The 22569-nt window shown below is 44.3% G+C and overlaps 1 protein-coding gene across 1 annotated transcript; it reads left to right on the top strand.

The window, feature by feature from the left end:
- Nucleotides 1–636: 636 nt before the first annotated feature.
- ANKRD65 (ankyrin repeat domain 65) lies at nt 637–22531 on the top strand. The gene is made up of 4 exons (XM_069740935.1): nt 637–1880; nt 14595–14793; nt 18920–19469; nt 21668–22531. The coding sequence occupies exons 1-4, from the start codon at nt 1793–1795 to the stop codon at nt 21914–21916; spliced, it is 1086 nt and encodes a 361-aa protein (XP_069597036.1). The 5' UTR covers nt 637–1792; the 3' UTR covers nt 21917–22531.
- Nucleotides 22532–22569: the final 38 nt, after the last annotated feature.

Genomic DNA, 22569 nt, shown 5'->3' with positions numbered 1-22569 from the left:
CGAAATCGTTATGTGTGAAGGTACCTTTAGAGCCTTTCTAGCTGTTATAACCTGCTGCAGGCCAGATTCTGGCTTCTGGTGGGAACTCTTAACCCATTATTTGCAGACAACAGCCTGCAGTTCACTAGGTGGTCCATTTCTTGATTATGACAACTAATATGGCCGCCATGACAGTCTCACCAGACCCCCGAGATCTATTTAATCACGTGTGCAGTTTGTCTTGTAAAATCTGATGACAGATTCTATTTAAAGTTAAGACAATTAACAAATAACACAAAGACAATATTTTATTTTTTTTATCATCATTTTACTTTTTAGTAAATATTAGCAGGATGCATTGTACGACATAAGGATTATAGTGCATGGCAACACTAGCCAAGGAGCCGAGCCTAATGATTTATCCCAGAGCCTGTCATTGTCCTCATGTGTCTCTTACAGCCATTGTGTTTGACCGCCATCCGCGCCCCTCCTCCCCCGGTCCCTCAGTGCTTTGTAAAGTTCACTGGTGTCATTAGCAGATTATCCTTTAACAGAGGGAAGCCATGTAGGGGAACAAGTTTTTACTTGCAGAGGTATCCAGCGAGTGTAATTGCACAAGGTCTGTTTTGTTTAATCTTCCTCTCGATTTCACTTCATGTCAACCTGCTGAGCGCTGAGTGTGCAGCAGGGTCCGGAGCAGCGGGGTGTAGTGTAAGCGCCGGGTGTAGTGGACGAGTGGGATGTAGTGGACGAGTGAGGTGTAGTGTACGAGTGAGGTGTAGTGTACGAGTGAGGTGTAGTGTACGAGTGAGGTGTAGTGTACGAGTGAGGTGTAGTGTACGAGAGTGAGGTGTAGTGGACGAGTGAGGTGTAGTGGACGAGTGAGGTGTAGTGGACGAGTGAGGTGTAGTGGACGAGTGAGGTGTAGTGGACGAGTGAGGTGTAGTGGACGAGTGAGGTGTAGTGTACGAGTGAGGTGTAGTGTACGAGAGTGAGGTGTAGTGGACGAGTGAGGTGTAGTGGACGAGTGAGGTGTAGTGGACGAGTGAGGTGTAGTGGACGAGTGAGGTGTAGTGTACGAGTGAGGTGTAGTGTACGAGTGAGGTGTAGTGTACGAGTGAGGTGTAGTGGACGAGTGAGGTGTAGTGGACGAGTGAGGTGTAGTGTACGAGTGAGGTGTAGTGTACGAGTGAGGTGTAGTGGACGAGTGAGGTGTAGTGGACGAGTGAGGTGTAGTGGACGAGAGTGAGGTGTAGTGGACGAGTGAGGTGTAGTGGACGAGTGAGGTGTAGTGGACGAGTGAGGTGTAGTGGACGAGTGAGGTGTAGTGGACGAGTGAGGTGTAGTGGACGAGTGAGGTGTAGTGTACGAGTGAGGTGTAGTGTACGAGTGAGGTGTAGTGGACGAGTGAGGTGTAGTGGACAAGTGGGATGTAGGAGGTATAGAAGATGTGTGGGGTGTAGTGGATGCGTGGGGTGTAGTGAAAAAGTGGGGTGTAGTGGACGCGCAGTGTGTAGTGGGCACGTGGAGTGTTGTGGACGTGCGAAGCGTAGTGAACGAGTGAGATGTGGACGTGCAGGGTGTAGTGGACGAGTGAGGTGTAGTGGACGCGCAGGGTGTAGAGGACGCGTGGGGTGTAGTGGACGCACAAGTGGGATGTACTGGACACATGGGGTTTAGTCGACATGTGGGGTGAAATAGGCACGTGGAGTGTAGAGGACGTGCAAAGCTTAGTGGATGAATGAGGTGTAGTGGACGCGTGGGGTGTAGTGGACGCACGGGGTGTAGTGGGGTGTAGTGGTTGCGCCAGGTGATGATCCTAGACGGCTGGACTCCTCAGAGTGGAACCCAACAGCCAAAGTGGAGTGACTCTGCGCTGAGCAGCCACCAACATTCTCCAGGTAAATCCCAGGAACCACTTTATAACGTCACTAAATTATTATTATTTTTTTTTTTTTGCAATGCAGAATCCAGATGTTACTTCAACCTATAGAAAATGGCTAAGAATTTTATATTGTAGGTCTGTTGTACAGCGGTCATATAAATCTACCGTACCTCCGTGTGCCTATTATTTCATAGTGCTGGTGGTTCACAAGTAGCATTTTTTTTATTTTTTTTACGTGCATTTTACAGTGGCAGCAAAAACATGCAATTTCTAAAAACTCATTCTCATTGTGCATTATTTTCCTTGATGTTATGTTATTTTTAAACTGTGGTGCATTTTTTTAAAATGTAAATTCTTAGGCTATGTTCCCGCAATGCGTTTTTAGAGAGTTTTTTACGCTACATATTTTCGAAAAAATTCAAGTATCCTATGGATGAAGAAAATCTGCAAAATCAAAAACTCACCGAAAGCTCATAGTGGGAGTTTTTTCTGAGTTTTTTTTTACCAAACAAATACATAAGAAACACATTAAAAAAAACTGCATAAAAAATGTGCGTAATGTGCTCAGCGTTTTACCTGGCAACGCTCATTCATATATATAAAAAACATAAAAAAAAGGAATAACATTTTTGTAAAAAGTATCAAAAACACATGTAATGTATGTAGTATTTTTCCTGCCAAAACAAAGCAAAAAGCACAGTGTGAACACACCCATACAAAGGCATGTTAGATGCTAAATTACGGAGATAATCTTCCTCCAGAAGCATTTGCATGAAGCTGCCTTAAGGGAGCGCACTCAATGCCTACAGGTACACATTACTCAGCCTCAGGCTACTTTCACGCTAGCGTCGGAATCTCCCCGTCGCAATGCGTCGGGCAGAGATTCCGACGCTAGCGTTTAACGGACTGCACAACTTAGGCAGCGGATGCATTTCTCCGGCGCATCCGCTGCCCCATTGTGAGGTGCGGGGAGGTGGGGGCGGAGTTCCGGCCGCGCATGCGCGGTCGGAAAAAGCGGTCCGTCAGGAGCAAAAAACGTTACATGTAGCGTATTTTGCTCCCGACGGTCCGCCAAAGCACGACGCATCCGTCGCACGACGGATGCGACGTGTGGCAATCCGTCGCAATGCGTCGTCAATACAAGTCTATGGGGAAAAAACGCATCCTGCAAGCACTTTTGCAGGATGCGTTTTTTCTGCAAAACGACGCATTGTGACGGATTGCAGAAAACGCTAGTGTGAAAGTAGCCATACAGACTTTACTGCCCCATAGATCTTCCTTACAGCTCAGTTCGGTGGTCATACATAACGAAAACACTTCATGCAATTCTTGACAAAGGAAACTGAATTTGATCTTGTAATTTTTATTCACTGCTGATGTAAAAGAAAAAAAAAACGAATATCATACGCATAACAATACAGAACAAAATTCATCCATTTTTCTGGATGAAGAATCGTCCTTTTTTTCTGGATGAAGAATCATCCATTTTTTTTACAGATGAAAATAGGATGATGTTTTATATGCTCGTGTGAGCTTTGCCTTGCATTCCGTTTTGGACAGAAAATACTGTTATATGTGGTCCCAAGATATGACCTAATTGGTAACGCACAACTAAACACTCGGAGGTATCATATGTAGAACCTAAGTATTATATACCCCATGTAAAAATTGCGCCTTTACACCAAATACTGTACATACATCCGTATATCATGTACAAGTACAAATTGCGATACATTGTCCCGCCATGGGTTTCCTGATCCTAACATCTGGTCAGCAGACGTACAGCCAGTCCAGGTAAAACCTCTGGTCAGCAGACGTACAGCCAGTCCAGGTAAAAGCTCTGGTCAGCAGACGTACAACCAGTCCAGGTAAAAGCTCTGGTCAGCAGACGTACAGCAAGTCCAGGTAAAAGCTCTGGTCAGCAGATGTACAGCCAGTCCAGGTAAAAGCTCTGGTCAGCAGACGTACAGCCAGTCCAGGTAAAAGCTCTGGTCAGCAGATGTACAGCCAGTCCAGGTAAAAGCTCTGGTCAGCAGACGTACAGCCAGTCCAGGTAAAAGCTCTGGTCAGCAGACGTACAACCAGTCCAGGTAAAACCTCTGGTCAGCAGACATACAGCCAGTCCAGGTAAAAGCTCTGGTCAGCAGACGTACAGCCAGTCCAGGTAAAAGCTCTGGTCAGCAGACGTACAACCAGTCCAGGTAAAAGCTCTGGTCAGCAGACGTACAGCCAGTCCAGGTAAAAGCTCTGGTCAGCAGACGTACAGCCAGTTGTTGTGAATTCTGTGGCTGAGTTCACTTCTGTGGTCACAAGTGGTATTGCAGTCTCTGGGCTTCCTCCCTCAGGTGTTTTGGTGAGCTCGTTGGCTGCCTTGCTATTTAGCTCCACCTGAGTCTGTCTTCCTTGCTCCTTGTCAATGTTCCAGTGTTGGATCTGAGCTACTGCATCTTTCCTTGGGCCTGCTGCTCTGCTAGATAAGTGCTTCTAGTTTGTTTTCTGTTTTTTTCTGTCCAGCTTGCTATTGTCTTTTGCTGGAAGCTCTGAGAAGCAGAGGGGTGCACCGCCGTGCTGTTAGTTCGGCACGGTGGGTCTTTTTGCCCCTTTGCGTGGTTTTCGTTTTAGGGTTTTTTGTAGACTGCATAGTTCTCTTTGCTATCCTCGCTCTGTCTAGAATATCGGGCCTCACTTTGCTGAATCTATTTCATTCCTACGTTTGTCTTTTCATCTTGCTAACAGTCATTATATGTGGGGGGCTGCCTATTCCTTTGGGGTATTTCTCTGAGGTAAGTCAGGCTTGTATTTCTATCTTCAGGCTAGTCAGCTCCTCAGGCAGTGCCGAGTTGCATAGGTAGTTGTTAGGCGCAATCCACTGCTGCTTATAGTTGTGTGAGGATAGATCAGGTACTGCAGTCTACAGAGATTCCACGTCTCAGAGCTCGTCCTATTGTTTTTGGTTATTGCCAGATCTCTGTATGTGCGCTGATTACTGCACGCTGTGTTGCCTGATTGCCAGCCATAACAGTACAAGGAGCCTCACCAATGATTCCCAATAGAGGGAAAAAAGAAATCCTGACAGCATTTTTTTTTCTTAGCTCTGTCTTCAGTCTTTTTTTTCCCCTAGACATTAGAGTGCTTCAGGACACAGCTGTGGACATGGATATTCAGGCTCTGTGCTCCTCAATGGATAATCTCGTTGTAAATGTACAAAAGATTCAAGATACTATTGATCAGAAATCGATGCTAGAACCAAGAATTCCGATTCCTGATTTGTTTTTTGGTGACAGAACTAAGTTCCTGAGCTTCAGAAATAATTGTAAGCTATTTTTGGCCTTGAAACCTCATTCTTCTGGTAATCCTATTCAACAGGTTTTGATTATTATTTCTTTTTTGCGCGGCGACCCACAGGACTGGGCGTTTTCTCTTGCACCAGGAGATTCTGCATTGAGTAATGTTGATGCATTTTTCCTGGCGCTCGGATTGCTTTACGATGAGCCTAATTCAGTGGATCAGGCTGAGCAAAATCTGCTGGCTTTATGCCAGGGTCAGGATGATGTAGAAGTATATTGTCAGAAATTTAGGAAATGGTCAGTACTCACTCTGTGGAATGAATCTGCACTAGCGGCTTTGTTCAGAAAGGGTCTCTCTGAAGCTCTTAAGGATGTAATGGTGGGATTTCCTATGCCTGCTGGTTTGAATGAGTCTATGTCCTTGGCCATTCAGATCGGTCGTCGCTTGCGCGAGCGTAAATCTGTGCACCATCTGGCGGTACTGCCTGAGAGTAAACCTGAGCCTATGCAGTGCGACAGGACTATGACTAAAGTAGAACGGCAAGAACACAGACGTCTGAACAGACTGTGTTTCTATTGTGGTGATTCTACTCATGCTATTTCTAATTGTCCTAAACGCACTAGGCGGTTCGATAGCTCTGCCGTTATTGGTACTGTACAGTCCAAATTCCTTTTGTCCATTACCTTAATGTGCTCTTTGTCATCGTATTCTGTCATGGCGTTTGTGGATTCAGGCGCTGCCCTGAATCTGATGGATTTGGATTATGCTAAACGTTGTGGATTTTTCTTGGAGCCTTTGCGGTGTCCTATTCCGTTGAGAGGAATTGATGCTACACCTTTGGCCAAGAATAAGCCTCAGTACTGGGCCCAGCTGACCATGTGCATGGCTCCTGCACATCAGGAAGTTATTCGCTTTCTGGTACTGCATAATTTGCATGATGTGGTCGTGTTGGGGTTGCCATGGCTACAAACCCATAATCCAGTATTGGATTGGAACTCTATGTCGGTAACCAGCTGGGGTTGTCAGGGAGTACATGGTGATGTTCCATTTTTGTCTATTTCGTCATCCATTCCTTCTGACATCCCAGAGTTCTTGTCGGACTTTCAGGATGTATTTGAAGAGTCCAAGTCTGATGCCCTACCTCCGCATAGGAATTGTGATTGTGCTATCGATTTGATTCCTGGTAGTAAATTCCCTAAGGGTCGTTTATTTAATTTGTCCGTACCTGAACACACCGCTATGCGCAGTTATGTGAAGGAGTCCCTGGAGAAGGGACATATTCGCCCATCGTCGTCACCATTGGGAGCAGGGTTCTTTTTTGTAGCCAAGAAGGATGGTTCGCTAAGACCGTGTATTGATTACCGCCTTCTTAATAAGATCACTGTTAAGTTTCAGTATCCCTTGCCATTGATTTCTGACTTGTTTGCTCGGATTAAGGGGGCTAGTTGGTTTACTAAGATTGATCTTCGTGGTGCGTATAATCTGGTGAGAATCAGGCAGGGAGATGAATGGAAAACGGCATTTAATACGCCCGAGGGTCATTTTGAGTATCTGATGATGCCGTTCGGACTTGCCAATGCTCCATCTGTTTTTCAGTCTTTTATGCATGACATTTTCCGTGAGTATCTGGATAAATTCTTGATTGTTTACTTGGATGACATTTTGATCTTCTCAGATGATTGGGAGTCTCATGTGAAGCAAGTCAGAATGGTTTTCCAGGTACTGCGTGCTAATTCCTTGTTCGTGAAGGGATCAAAGTGTCTCTTCGGTGTGCAGAAAGTTTCATTTTTGGGGTTCATCTTTTCCCCTTCTACTATCGAGATGGATCCGGTTAAGGTTCAGGCCATCCAGGATTGGACTCAGCCGACATCTCTAAAAAGTCTGCAGAAATTCCTGGGCTTTGCTAATTTTTATCGTCGCTTCATCTGTAATTTTTCTAGCATTGCCAGACCATTGACCGATTTGACCAAGAAGGGTGCTGATTTGGTTAATTGGTCTTCTGCTGCCGTGGAAGCTTTTCAGGAGTTGAAGCGTCGTTTTTGCTGTGCCCCTGTGTTGTGTCAACCTGATGTTTCTCTTCCGTTCCAGGTCAAGGTTGATGCTTCTGAGATTGGTGCAGGGGCGGTTTTGTCACAGAGAGGTTCTGGTTGCTCAGTGTTCAAACCATGTGCTTTCTTTTCCAGGAAATTTTCTGCTGCTGAGCGTAATTATGATGTGGGCAACCGAGAGTTGCTGGCCATGAAGTGGGCATTCGAGGAGTGGCGTCATTGGCTTGAGGGTGCTAAGCATCGCGTGGTGGTTTTGACTGATCATAAGAACCTTACTTATCTTGAGTCTGCCAAGCGCTTGAATCCTAGACAGGCCCGTTGGTCGTTATTTTTTGCTCGTTTTGATTTTGTGATTTCATACCTTCCGGGCTCTAAAAATGTGAAGGCGGATGCTCTGTCTAGGAGTTTTGTGCCCGACTCTCCGGGGTTATCTGAGCCGGCGAGTATCCTCAAGGAAGGAGTCATTGTGTCTGCCATCTCCCCTGATTTGCGGAGAGTGTTGCAGAAATTTCAGGCTAATAAACCTGATCGTTGTCCGGCCGAGAAACTGTTCGTCCCTGATAGGTGGACTAGTAAAGTTATCTCTGAACTTCATTGTTCGGTGCTGGCCGGTCATCCAGGAATCTTTGGTACCAGGGAGTTGGTTGCTAGATCCTTCTGGTGGCCATCTCTGTCACGGGATGTGCGTGCTTTTGTGCAGTCCTGTGGAATTTGTGCTAGGGCTAAGCCCTGCTGTTCACGTGCCAGTGGGTTGCTTTTGCCCTTGCCGGTCCCGAAGAGGCCTTGGACACATATTTCGATGGATTTCATTTCTGACCTTCCCGTTTCTCAAAAAATGTCGGTCATTTGGGTGGTCTGTGATCGCTTTTCTAAAATGGTCCATCTGGTGCCCTTGGTTAAATTGCCTTCCTCCTCTGATTTGGTGCCTTTGTTCTTCCAGCATGTGGTTCGTTTACATGGCATTCCTGAGAATATTGTTTCTGACAGAGGTTCCCAGTTTGTCTCGAGGTTCTGGCGAGCCTTTTGTGGTAGGATGGGCATTGACCTATCTTTCTCCTCGGCCTTCCATCCTCAGACTAATGGCCAGACCGAACGAACCAATCAGACCTTGGAAACATATCTGAGATGTTTTGTTTCCGCTGACCAGGATGATTGGGTGTCATTTTTGCCGTTGGCTGAGTTCGCCCTTAATAATCGGGCCAGCTCGGCTACCTTGGTCTCTCCATTTTTCTGCAATTCTGGGTTCCATCCTCGTTTCTCTTCAGGACAGGTTGAGTCTTCGGACTGTCCTGGTGTGGATTCTGTGGTGGACAGGTTGCAGCAGATCTGGACTCAGGTAGTGGACAATTTGACCTTGTCCCAGGAGAAGGCTCAGCTTTTCGCTAATCGCAGACGCCGTGTGGGACCCCGACTTCGTGTTGGGGATTTGGTTTGGTTATCTTCTCGTCATATTCCTATGAAGGTTTCCTCTCCTAAATTTAAACCTCGTTTTATTGGTCCGTATAGGATTTCTGAGATTCTCAATCCGGTGTCTTTTCGTCTGACCCTCCCAGACTCCTTTTCCATACATAATGTATTCCATAGGTCGTTGTTGAGGAGATACGTGGCACCTATGGTTCCATCTGTGGAGCCTCCTCCCCCTGTTTTGGTGGAGGGGGAATTGGAGTATATTGTGGAGAAGATTTTGGATTCTCGTGTCTCTAGACGGAAACTCCAGTATCTGGTCAAATGGAAGGGTTATGCTCAGGAAGATAATTCCTGGGTTTTTGCCTCTGATGTCCATGCCCCAGATCTTGTTCGTGCCTTTCATGTGGCTCATCCTGGTCGGCCTGGGGGTTCTGGTGAGGGTTCGGTGACCCCTCCTCAAGGGGGGGGTACTGTTGTGAATTCTGTGGCTGAGTTCACTTCTGTGGTCACAAGTGGTATTGCAGTCTCTGGGCTTCCTCCCTCAGGTGTTTTGGTGAGCTCGTTGGCTGCCTTGCTATTTAGCTCCACCTGAGTCTGTCTTCCTTGCTCCTTGTCAATGTTCCAGTGTTGGATCTGAGCTACTGCATCTTTCCTTGGGCCTGCTGCTCTGCTAGATAAGTGCTTCTAGTTTGTTTTCTGTTTTTTTCTGTCCAGCTTGCTATTGTCTTTTGCTGGAAGCTCTGAGAAGCAGAGGGGTGCACCGCCGTGCTGTTAGTTCGGCACGGTGGGTCTTTTTGCCCCTTTGCGTGGTTTTCGTTTTAGGGTTTTTTGTAGACTGCATAGTTCTCTTTGCTATCCTCGCTCTGTCTAGAATATCGGGCCTCACTTTGCTGAATCTATTTCATTCCTACGTTTGTCTTTTCATCTTGCTAACAGTCATTATATGTGGGGGGCTGCCTATTCCTTTGGGGTATTTCTCTGAGGTAAGTCAGGCTTGTATTTCTATCTTCAGGCTAGTCAGCTCCTCAGGCAGTGCCGAGTTGCATAGGTAGTTGTTAGGCGCAATCCACTGCTGCTTATAGTTGTGTGAGGATAGATCAGGTACTGCAGTCTACAGAGATTCCACGTCTCAGAGCTCGTCCTATTGTTTTTGGTTATTGCCAGATCTCTGTATGTGCGCTGATTACTGCACGCTGTGTTGCCTGATTGCCAGCCATAACAGCCAGTCCAGGTAAAAGCTCTGGTCAGCAGACGTACAGCCAGTCCAGGTAAAAGCTCTGGTCAGCAGACATACAGCCAGTCGAGGTAAAACCTCTGGTCAGCAGACGTACAGCCAGTCCAGGTAAAAGCTCTGGTCAGCAGACGTACAACCAGTCCAGGTAAAACCTCTGGTCAGCAGACGTACAGCCAGTCCAGGTAAAACCTCTGGTCAGCAGACGTACAACCAGTCCAGGTAAAACCTCTGGTCAGCAGACGTACAGCCAGTCCAGGTAAAATCTCTGGTCAGCAGACGTACAGCCAGTCCAGGTAAAAGCTGGAGGTCTTCTTCCTTAAGCAGCTACGCCGTTGGTTTTGCCATCATATTTGCAGCAGCTCCAAAGCCAATGTCTTTACGCTACGATTGTTGATAGAGCGGACGGCTTCTAAACTAAGCCCCCGAAAGATGAGCATGCTACTTCTTTTAACCAGTTCAAGGTTTCCGAACAATGGAGCAGTTAAAAAAAGAGACATTAGATGGGAAACGTGCACAGCAATATCGTTTTTTTTACATTGCTGCGTAATATGCTTATTTTTGGCGGTGAATTTTCAGATGAATTCCAGGTGTAATCTTAAAACAGACATCATGTGCACATACCCCAATGCTTCAGGGAAAGAAACGCTCCAAAAATGGTTGAAAAACTCTTCAAATTTTCTTCAGAGAACCAAAAAAAACTTCCCAAAGTCTATGTACACACGGAATCATTTTGCTGAGTTTTCAGAGCAGAAACTCAACATTTTTGAGAAGTTTTAATATTTGGAGGAAAATTTGGAAAGTTTCTGCTCCAAATACTCTTCCAATAACTCTTCATAGACATATCCTAAGAGTTTTCTGAAGTTATTTTTAGTAGAAAATTCATAGTTTTTGACAGCCTCCAAAAAAGCTTTGTGTGCACGTAACTTCAAACCCGGTTTTACACCAACTGACCGCAGATTTCAACAACCGCTGATCAGCTACAAATCTGACAGTCGGTGATTGTTTAATAGCTTGTTTAGACAGGCAGTCCGTACTTCAGTAACATTTCATTTTATGTATATAGACTGTCATTCTTCTCGGCAGCACATGTGCTGTTTACACAGGACGATGTGCTGCCGAGAACAATTATTTTTTTTAAACCAGCTAAAAGATTATTTCAAACGATGAATGAGTGTTTTGCTCGTCCGTCAGGTAATCGCAGCCTGTTTATACTGCATGATTATTTTGAAAGGAGTGTTCGTAGGAATTCCCCAAATCCAAAATATGGTTGACACTGCCAATTCAGGTGGGATTGGCTAACGATCTATTATGTTCAGATGCCACTTGACTCTCCCTTGGCGCCAGTTCTTGAAATCCAATATGCCAAGCACTTTGTTGCTAAGGACTGGATGCAACCTTCTACCGTACACTCCAATTAATGATAAACATGCATGCTCAGCCGAGCATGCATGTCTACAGAGGAGCTGGAATTGCTTACGGCCGAATGCACATGCAATTATCTATCATGTATGGACAGCTTTGAACTGTTTCACTGGGAGGGGTATTACAAAATTCTCCGGCACAAAAGAAATTTCATAACTTGAGCTTGGATGAATGACGGCACGTCTGCTGTTATGTGATACAATACACTCACACCATGTTTTATTCTATAGGAAAAGTCAGGCAGCTAGAGCTCCAATTGATCCTGAAGATGGTCCAGTTTTGATTGTGTCTACCAAGGGAATGTATGAGAGGGGTGCCGAAAAGAAACATGAGTTGTCTTCTGGAGGGCGGAGAGCTTGAAGTGTCACCAAGTGAATATTCGCGGAACCCTCTTGAGTCAGTATGCTGGACAACTTCTTTGGGGAAGGTTGCGTTTGACTCGAATGATTTTTTTTTTCTATGCGTTGTTCAACATTTCGACTATTTTGTGGTGGCTGATTCACGCAAACAACGTGGTAGCTATGAAGTTTTTGTTTCCTTTGGTTGTTGCGAGGGACAAACTTTGCTTCAACTCGTTTCATGCCCAATTCCTCCATTTTGAACTCTATAAAGTACCAGTAAATTCCACAAGTTCATCAACGATCCAACGGCGATCTTCCAGAACGTCTTGACGAATTTTTGGCACATTTTTCTCAGTACGAGGGTTAAGGTTAAAAGGACGCCTGAAACGAAGTTGATCATAAATTTACATTTCACCTTGGGAGAACCATTCAGAAGCTTGTGTTTTTCGCTCGGCAGCTTCTTTGTAGACCGTTTGTAGCATGACCACTGTTTACGATGTTTTCTTTTTCCCAAAATGAAAAAAACCTTCATAACCGAAAGTTGTTTGTGTGAATCAGCCAAAACAAAATAGGCAAAAGATTGGACAACTTGTCGGAAAAAAAAAAACCACTGAAGCCAAACGCAATCTTTCCCAACATCTTCACCTGTCCTAGTGACTCAAGAGGGTTCCTCCAACATTCACCTGGTGCGAAAGCTCATACCCCAGCGCCTCATCCTCCAGAAGATGGCTCCTGTTTCTTTGGGGTATTCCAAACACTCTACATACGACAAGTCTCTCTATACTGAGTTGAAAGTGACAAATTTAGAGGAACCTAGGAGAATACAAATGATAAACCATAAAAGGGTCTCACAAATAACTCCCACATATACATTGAAGATCAGCTCAGTCGAGCGTTCATGCGTTTTCAAAGTGGAGAGAAGAGAAAGCCTTTGGCGGAAGCTTTATTTCCTAGGAATGCAAACAGATGGGGCAATAAAATTGAAGCTGCAGCTGATCACTACTACAAGTTTGCATACTTGTGTGTAATTTAAAGGGATGACTCAGCCACTCGGATTAGCATAAACCTTATTTTTCCGTAGAAGGTGATGTTATTTATAAAGAGTGCACTCAGGGGACAACATTACTGTTTAAAGGGGTTATCCGGCCTTAGGCTACATGTCTGCAGTCACTCTACATGACTGTAAACTTGTGAAGCCTCGCACCACGGGCACTGCACACTGTGAGGATTCTATGGTGCAGCCGATTTGCACACTTCCTGCCACATTTCTGCAGTCTATCCTAGATAAGGAGCGCAGCACTTACAAGATAACTGCATACATGATGTTACTGATTGGAAATAGAGGGCAATCTGGACAGTGTGTACATTGCACACTGTCACGATTTGGCAATTCGGCAGACACACAGAGTGATTGTTGAACTTGAAGTTTGGCCCGAAAAATCCCTTTAACTTGTGGACACCCTGTTCTCGTTTCATGGGTTTGTAAATGACATGTAATTGCATGTTACTATATTCCATACATGTCCTAAGGACGGATGTGTACGTGGTATTTATTGCTTATTGTTTAGATCTTTCTACTCCTCCATCATTATACATCTACTGCACACTGTAATTAGCATAAAGCGCTGAGATTACGAGTCACCCGATAATCATAATGGTGCACTACTGATAAGTGTCTTCTTATCAACCAGTTTGGAGAAGATTGATTCATCATTTGCTATTCACATGTGAGACTTCTTGTCTTCTTGGAAGATGTCTATCTTTAAAGGAGCCTCCCGGACTCTAGTGGTTTGGTGACTTCTAGGAGATACTTGGAGAGATACGGGTCTAACGCCGGCTGGTCTGATTCACTTTGGACCACCATGGAGACCCCATTAGATCTTTACCCTTGGGTCCATGTAGGAACCTGATTTCAGTAAATACAGTTTAGTAGACAGAATTATACCAGAAACTTTTGTCGCACATCCATAGGACATCTACAGAGTTCTGAAGACATCCAAGTGCATTTCGTTATCAGATTTAGGATCTCACAAAGAAGGAAATGGACAGAGCAGCTCATGTGCAACCTCCTCTCCAGTCACAATGGCCATGGCCTCTCCAGTCACAATGGCCATGGCCCCAGTGAGAACAGAGAATCAGGGGACTCTTGTTCTAGAAGTAGTTGTGGGTCCTATAGGATAGATGGGATTCTTATATACCATGGAAATGCCATAAATGTCCATGAGTTACTAAATGCATAATTAGATACAACTCTTCTCAGACTGAAGCCATGGCGGTGGCCAGCTGATCATCATGGGTCTACTTTTCAATTTCTGAGCAAAGAAGGCCACCGGCAAATTCAGCAGTTTTTTAGAGGTTTGTTTGCCGGTGGTCTTCTTTGCTTATAAGATGAAATGTAGAATTACATGGTGGCTGTTCAGCTGTTACAATGAAGCTCTATGTTCTTGCTCCTTCTTTGATATCTATATGGCTTAATAGATAATAATCAACAAAGTTTGGTTTCACACATTTCAGGTTCATGACCTAAGTACGGACTGTGATGTATGGACTGTCAGCAGTCTCCTGACCCAAACTACACAGCTTCCTTTATGACTATGAGGCTGTTGGGTTTGGGTTAGGAGACCTGCAGCCAATCTGTCCATATATTGTGGTCCATACTCAGGCCATGAAGGTCAACCCAGTCAAATGTTCTGGTGAAGGTGCCTTGTGCAGGCCCACATTGCCCATGGAGGAGGCCATCATTAGGTCAGCAAAATTAACCAGCTCGGCCAACTTTCCTCCACTTTGTGTGAGGACCTTTACCCTCATAGCAGCTACCTCGGCTGCCCATATGACCTGTAAGCCCTTAGTTGCTGGCCTATTAGCAAATGCTCAAATGTTCTCATATTTTTAGGACTTGCCTGCAGTATTATGTGATTGTTCTTGTTTTAAGCATTATATTCACTTGTTTTTTTAAGAGTAACCTTATAGCAATGTTCTCTTCTTGTAAGACATGCAGCAGAAAGTAGGCAGACTAACTCCAGAGGCTGAACTGGCGAGAAGATGCTTACAACTGAGTGAAGAACGTGGTCTGCCGGAAAAGTTGGGCTATGCCACCTATGAATGGAAAGCCCTCCATTTGGCTTCCTGGAACGGGAACACTCGTCTTGTTAAACAGCTTCTACAACAAGGAGAAATGATTGATGACCGGTATGTGTAAATATCCACCAATGTCCTCCCCTCACACCTCAATAGCTAAGATTATTTGCAGACATACAGTGGGGCAAAAAAGTATTTAGTCAGTCAGCAATAGTGCAAGTTCCACCACTTAAAAAGATGAGCGGCGTCTGTAATTTACATCATAGGTAGACCTCAACTATGGGAGACAAACTGAGAAAAAAAAATCCAGAAAATCACATTGTCTGTTTTTTTAACAATTTATTTGCATATTATGGTGGAAAATAAGTATTTGGTCAGAAACAAAATTTCATCTCAATACTTTGTAATATATCCTTGGTTGGCAATGACAGAGGTCAAACGTTTTCTGTAAGTCTTCACAAGGTTGCCACACACTGTTGTTGGTATGTTGGCCCATTCCTCCATGCAGATCTCCTCTAGAGCAGTGATGTTTTTGGCTTTTCGCTTGGCAACACGGACTTTCAACTCCCTCCAAAGGTTTTCTATAGGGTTGAGATCTGGAGACTGGCTAGGCCACTCCAGGACTTTGAAATGCTTCCTACGAAGCCACTCCTTCGTTGCCCTGGCGGTGTGCTTTGGATCATTGTCATCTTGAAAGACCCAGCCACGTTTCATCTTCAATGCCCTTGCTGACGGAAGGAGGTTTGCACTCAAAATCTCACGATACATGGCCCCATTCATTCTTTCATGTACCCGGATCAGTCGTCCTGGCCCCTTTGCGGAGAAACAGCCCCAAAGCATGATGTTTCCACCACCATGCTTTACAGTAGGTATGGTGTTTGATGGATGCAACTCAGTATTCTTTTTCCTCCAAACACGACAAGTTGTGTTTCTACCAAACAGTTCCAGTTTGGTTTCATCAGACCATAGGACATTCTCCCAAAACTCCTCTGGATCATCCAAATGCTCTCTAGCAAACTTCAGACGGGCCCGGACATGTACTGGCTTAAGCAGTGGGACACGTCTGGCACTGCAGGATCTGAGTCCATGGTGCCGTAGTGTGTTACTTATGGTAGGCCTTGTTACATTGGTCCCAGCTCTCTGCAGTTCATTCACTAGGTCCCCCCGCGTGGTTCTGGGATTTTTGCTCACCGTTCTTGTGATCATTCTGACCCCACGGGGTGGGATTTTGCGTGGAGCCCCAGATCGAGGGAGATTATCAGTGGTCTTGTATGTCTTCCATTTTCTAATTATTGCTCCCACTGTTGATTTCTTCACTCCAAGCTGGTTGGCTATTGCAGATTCAGTCTTCCCAGCCTGGTGCAGGGCTACAATTTTGTTTCTGGTGTCCTTTGACAGCTCTTTGGTCTTCACCATAGTGGAGTTTGGAGTCAGACTGTTTGAGGGTGTGCACAGGTGTCTTTTTATACTGATAACAAGTTTAAACAGGTGCCATTACTACAGGTAATGAGTGGAGGAAAGAGGAGACTCTTAAAGAAGAAGTTACAGGTCTGTGAGAGCCAGAAATCTTGATTGTTTGTTTCTGACCAAATACTTATTTTCCACCATAATATGCAAATAAAATGTTAAAAAAACAGACAATGTGATTTTCTGGATTTTTTTTTCTCAGTTTGTCTCCCATAGTTGAGGTCTACCTATGATGTAAATTACAGACGCCTCTCATCTTTTTAGGTGGTGGAACTTGCACTATTGCTGACTGACTAAATACTTTTTTGCCCCACTGTATATCCATCTCCAGACCTCGGGGCTTTGTTGGGTTTTAGTGTCCTTTCATGGTGTTAATTCTTTCCCACCAATGGTGTCCACCAAGAGTGTTCACATGCTGGTGATTACTGACTAAAGGTACTGTCACACTAGACGATATCGCTAGCGATCCGTGACGTTGCAGCGTCCTGGCTAGCGATATCGTCCAGTGTGACAGGCAGCAGCGATCAGGCCCCTGCTGTGCTGTCGCTGGTCGGGGAAGAAAGTCCAGAACTTTATTTCGTCGCTGGACTCCCCGCAGACATCGCTGAATCGGCGTGTGTGACACCGATCCAGCGATGTCTTCACTGGTAACCAGGGTAAACATCGGGTAACTAAGCGCAGGGCCGCGCTTAGTAACCCGATGTTTACCCTGGTTACCATCCTAAAAGTAAAAAAAAACAAACACTACATACTTACCTACCGCCGTCTGTCCTCCAGCGCTGTGCTCTGCTCTCCTCCTGTACTGGCTGTGAGCGTCGGTCAGCCGGAAAGCAGAGCGGTGACGTCACCGCTCTGCTTTCCGGCCGCTGTGCTCACACAGACAGTACAGGAGGAGTGCAGAGCACAGCGCTGGAGGACAGACGGCGGTAGGTAAGTATGTAGTGTTTGTTTTTTTTTACTTTTAGGATGGTAACCAGGGTAAACATCGGGTTACTAAGCGCGGCCCTGCGCTTAGTTACCCGATGTTTACCCTGGTTACCGGCATCGTTGGTCGCTGGAGAGCGGTCTGTGTGACAGCTCTCCAGCGACCAAACAGCGACGCTGCAGCGATCCGGATCGTTGTCGGTATCGCTGCAGCGTCGCTAAGTGTGACGGTACCTTAAGGCTTTCCTAGGTGACTGCCAACGGAAAGGAGATATCTTTAATTAATCTAGAAAGGACAATAGATGTGATTTCAATCAGATGACCATTCATATATGGGAACATTTGTGTCATTAGAGCTACATTATGGTCACTGCACTGAGACTTAACTAAACAATTACACTATTTCTTAATCCTTTTAGATGATTCATTTCCACTCACAAAAGAGCCTCAGGCATTTGTTGATCTAGTTGATTTGTCAACAGACGTCTACAAACCATTGACATAACAAGTGTTTTTATGTCTCCACGACATGCAGAAATATACCTGATTGTAACGGTTGACGTATATACAGTATACACTCCTTAACATTAAATAGCAACTGTAAGAAGTCATGAAATGGTGGAAATCACATGATGGATAGACATGTTACAGATGAGAAAATGGAAACAAAATCTTCAAAAGCTCTCGATTTAGTCAGTATCGAGTATGAACGCAGTATCGAGAATTTCCCGTACTTACACGCCTTGGCTGCTATTAATGGTTGTCTAAGGAATGTTGTGCCTTGGCCAAATCATCAAGATCCGCTGCTGGCAGCTACATTCCATTTGCAGAAAAAGACATTGTGCCCATCCAAATTATTTATTTTCCTGGTATTGAATTCCTAGAATTGGAAATACTTACTGACCGAAGTAAGTTTATAAGAATCAATTTAGCCTCTTTCTCTTCTACCTTCAATATAAGCCCAATGCATTTTAATCTGTCCATAGACTAAGCCATTTTCCAGTCAGAGAAGAAGTTGATGATTGTTTTGATATATTCAACATTTCTAGTTTCAGTTATAAGTAGAATGTCCTTCAAATAGCCAAGTGTACATTTTTAGGCTTAGTGTCCCCTTATTTTTTACAGTTAATGTGAGGTATGGATCCTCCACCCAGCTTCCTCGTGGGTGGTGCTGCTCAGAACTCCTCCTCTCCGTAGGCACTGCCCATGAGAAGCTTCTCTCCTACAGCAAACTCTCAGATAACCAAACAATGGACCCTCCTCTATCAAAATGAGGTTGTGCATTGGAATGAACCCACAAAGGGCATGGGGGGCAAATTTGACTTGACACAACTTTGCTTGACATCCTCCACTATCACGGAGACATCTAAATGGCTGTGCTTTCAAATTTTTTTATCATATAATGGTAAAAAATATTTTTTTCGAGAAGATATTGTGGTTGTCCATGGATATGGTGCCACGTTGCTGGTAGGAATATATACTCACACAAGTGGAGGATGATAAAAGGTAGAAGTTTATTGGGTTGACGCATTTCGGAGTTGTACCATCTTCTTCAAGATAAAAACTACATGAAACAATGGCTGTGCTTAAATTTATTTTTTTTCAATACGATGATAAAACTTATTTTTTTGGAGGAGATATTGTGCATGTCCTTGGCTGTGGAGCTGCACTGCTGGTAGTAGAAATGTATACTCACACAAGGATGCTAAAACGTACTTGTTTATTGGGTTGATGCATTTTGTAGTTGAGTCAACTCCTGAACTACACGAGATACTAGCTGTGTTTTCAACTTTTTTTTCAACTTTTTTTATATGAGGATAAAACGTATTTTTTTTCTCTTCTTTAGGGATGATCTCGGCTGGACTCCTCTTCACTGTGCGGCATCCAATGGTCACTTAGCTACAGCAAAGCTCCTGATCCAGAGAGGAGCTTCAATGGATGCCCAGGATGCTTCAGGTTGTATCCCTCTCCACCATGCAGCATGGAGCGGCCATACCCACTTGTCCGAGATGCTACTAAACCGTGGGTCCAGTGCTATTTCCCCTACAATAGGCGGTCTAACGGCCTTACATTTAGCTGCAGCTAACGGCCATACACTAATTGCACAGTTATTACTGAAGCAAAATATAGACCCGTGTATTGGTGACAACAACAAGTGGAGCCCATTTCATTGGGCGACCGTGAGCAATCAGGTCCATATCATGGAAATTCTGAGCGAGCACAATATCTCCATCGAACTGATGGCTTCAGGAAATTTGACCCCTCTACATGTTGCTGCTGAGACTGGAAAATTGGAGGCTCTGAACTATCTCCTGGAAAAAGGAGTTGATGTCAATGTCCAAGACTTGTTGGGCAGAACAGCTTTGGCCATCGCAGCCAGTAATGGTAGCCTAGAGGTATGTATTGCAGAACACTATGCAAACTTATATGTGCCATAGAGACGGGCCTTGTAATTAATGTGGGGCCCCAGGGAATGGAGGGAATGGGACAGGTTCATGGTGGTCTTGTCCTATTTTAGAATAAGCCTTTGATCTGGCAGTAAAATAGAAATGGGCTTGGATTTAGTTAACACATAGTACATACTGTAGAAGGGCAATGACTCTTAGGCTACATTCCCACAATTAGTTTTTGGTGAATTTTTTCTGTATATTTAAAAAAAAAAAAAATGCAAATAACCTATTTTATTTCAAGGGTGCAGAAAATCTTCAACATAAAAAAACTCACCAAAAGCTCATCATGGGAATGTGTCACCAGTAAACAACCTAGTGTTTAATTCATATTTTCATGCTAATTTTTTCTTCCATATGTTTCCAACATAAAAAAAAATGCAGAAATTTTGCAATTTTCACACTGACCACTAAGCATAATGTTAGACTCACGCTTCTTGTTATGTATGAATTACTTTTCAAAGTTTCATTATCATTACAGACAGGATGATAAAGAATGTAACACCTGTATGCACAGCTGATAACACACAAACCACTGATCCCAATAGGTGATGTCACAGCTCACCTTCTCCCCTTCCTTCACAATAACCTGTGTGCAGATTAGACCATGTTCAGAAAAAACTTCTGTATAAGTCCGTGAGTCAGAGTCAGACTATTGCTGCCTTTGTCCATGTAGTAGCTGTGCAGAACACAAAGTATGAGACTACTATCAGAATTAGTGACTGGTGTACAAATTACCAGATTTATTATTTTATTAAATAAAAAAAATAATATGCTCAGTGGAATAACTGGAATTCCATGGGCCCTGCTGCAAAATTTAGACCTGGGCTCCTACCTCCATGTTGATCATATTGTAAGGGCCTTTGTAGCGTTCTAGATCCTATAAAGACATATATGTAATAGTGTCCCCATCAGGGCACATTCCTGTAATAATGCCCCCCGTTCTGGCCCCCATCCTGTTAATGTGTCTCATCCTAGGCCCCTTCCTGTTATAATATCCCTTATCATGGGCCTCTTCAAGGTATAATAATCCTCATTCTAAACCCCACTCTGGTATAACAAGCGCCTTTCTGAACCCAATTCTGGTATAATGACCCCCATCCTTCGCCCCTTCCTTGTATAATGGCCCCCATCCTTCGCCCCTTCCTTGTATAATGGCCCCCATCCTTCGCCCTTTCCTTGTATAATGGCCCCCATCCTTTGCCCCTTCCTGGTATAATTTCCATTCTCTGTTCCAAAACATAAAAAAAACTAAACTATTCTTCTCACTTTCCTGAAGTAGGCACTGTCATCGGCAGGCCCAACCTCCGCACAGGCACGGTTGCACCCTCTGTGACTGTGATCGTTAAGCCCCTGGAATATGGAAAATTTTACATATTTTAGAAAAATATCTCTAACCTTAACACCTGACTCATCTATAGATAGCCTGTTTCTGAGTATTTGCCCCTCATCAGTGTAGAGAAAAGTCTCGCTGGCTGAAGGCGGTGCCCTCCAGGCAACATGGGGGTCGTATTGGTTCTCCTTACCCAGCCAGGACTCTTGTCTACACTGGTGAGGGGCAAAGGTAGATGAGAATATTGGCATTTATCTTTGGTCATTTTACAAGGCTCATTAAAGAGGTCAAACATTTGACTTCTAGGACAAAGTTAATTCTTCAAGAAAGTTAATTTGCATCCTTTTCTCCCATGGAGCATTGCCTGTAGGTCTCCATACTAGCTGGTCTCCTTAAGGAGGACCTGTACTTCCCCCACGTTGCTGTAAAAGGAGATAAGGAACTGCCAAGTTCAACCTATTCAGTCCATGGTTGTGATTGATATGACCCAGGTGGACCATTGGGGGAGGCTTAGAGATCAAATTATCGGCAGATGCTAGTTGGGACTACGTACAGTAAATTAAGAATTTAGTTGGCATATCCAAGAGGACCCTCTTTTGGGGTGCACTAGGTGCATGGGAGCCGATGGATATGTCACCGGTTTCTACCAGGTAGGACCCCCAACGTAGACCTTTGGTGTGGCCAAAATAAGATGTGAGCGGCACTCTAGATAGGTGTCGGTAAAAGATAAAAGGTGACGGGATTCAAAAGAGATTTACTCATTATTTTTGGTATTTTGTGATTTTCTTTCCATTTTTTTTCCTTTATTGGGCAGGTTGTTCATTCACTTTTGGGTACTAAAGCTCAGTTGAACATTGTGGACAATCATGGACGCACCGCCCTACACAAAGCAGCAGCAGCAGGACATCTGGACGTGGTACAGACGCTCGTCCAGAACGGGGCCTCATTGAATATAAAGGACAGTCTGAGCCTCACGCCAATGCAGAGAGCGGCCATGATGGGACACAGTCACGTATCCACCTATCTGCAAGGAGCACTCCCCACAGTCCATACCGTGCTTTAATCCTGCTGATCTGGTGAAGAAACTGGTATCAAATCTGATTGTTCAAGGTCTGCTCGAAAAATGGCTTATTAGAGGCCTCGGAGGTGCCGTCTTTGCACCAGGAACCGTACAGTAATCTGCAGAAAAAAATATATATATATATTTTATAGGACATGATATAAAACGTCATTAAATAGAACTGTTAGGCCTGATGATGCTAGTGTCCTTATTATTAAAATCCAGGTTAGAATGACTGTATGATTCTTTCTGACAGTTTTCTCACAAGAACATTTCTTTTTAGCCTAGCTGCTCATCATAATATCAGGCATATACAGCCATTTTGCATTTTTAAAGTATGTACAACCGCCTCATCAGGTTTAAGAGATTTATTTATTAATGTATATCATTTGCATGTGAAATTTGGTAACAGCTGATGAGCTTATTAAAGTGGCTCTGTTTCCAGAAAGAACCAGCAGAATTATTATTATAGGTCTGGATGGTAATGCAGGCTGTAACCCAGGATTATCACAAGACGTGTGACAAAGTCTATAAACACACCCTTTACATTCATTTTAACTTTCTTTTTAAAGGGAACCTGTCACCTGAATTTGGCGGGACTGGTTTTGGGTCATATGGGCGGAGTTTTCAGGTGTTTGATTCACCCTTTCCTTACC

The sequence above is a fragment of the Ranitomeya imitator genome, chromosome 10 (genome assembly GCF_032444005.1).
Source record: "Ranitomeya imitator isolate aRanImi1 chromosome 10, aRanImi1.pri, whole genome shotgun sequence".
Classification (NCBI taxonomy): Eukaryota; Metazoa; Chordata; class Amphibia; order Anura; family Dendrobatidae; genus Ranitomeya; species Ranitomeya imitator.
Note: the sequence above shows the minus strand (reverse complement) of the source record. Positions and strands in the feature narration are given on the sequence as shown.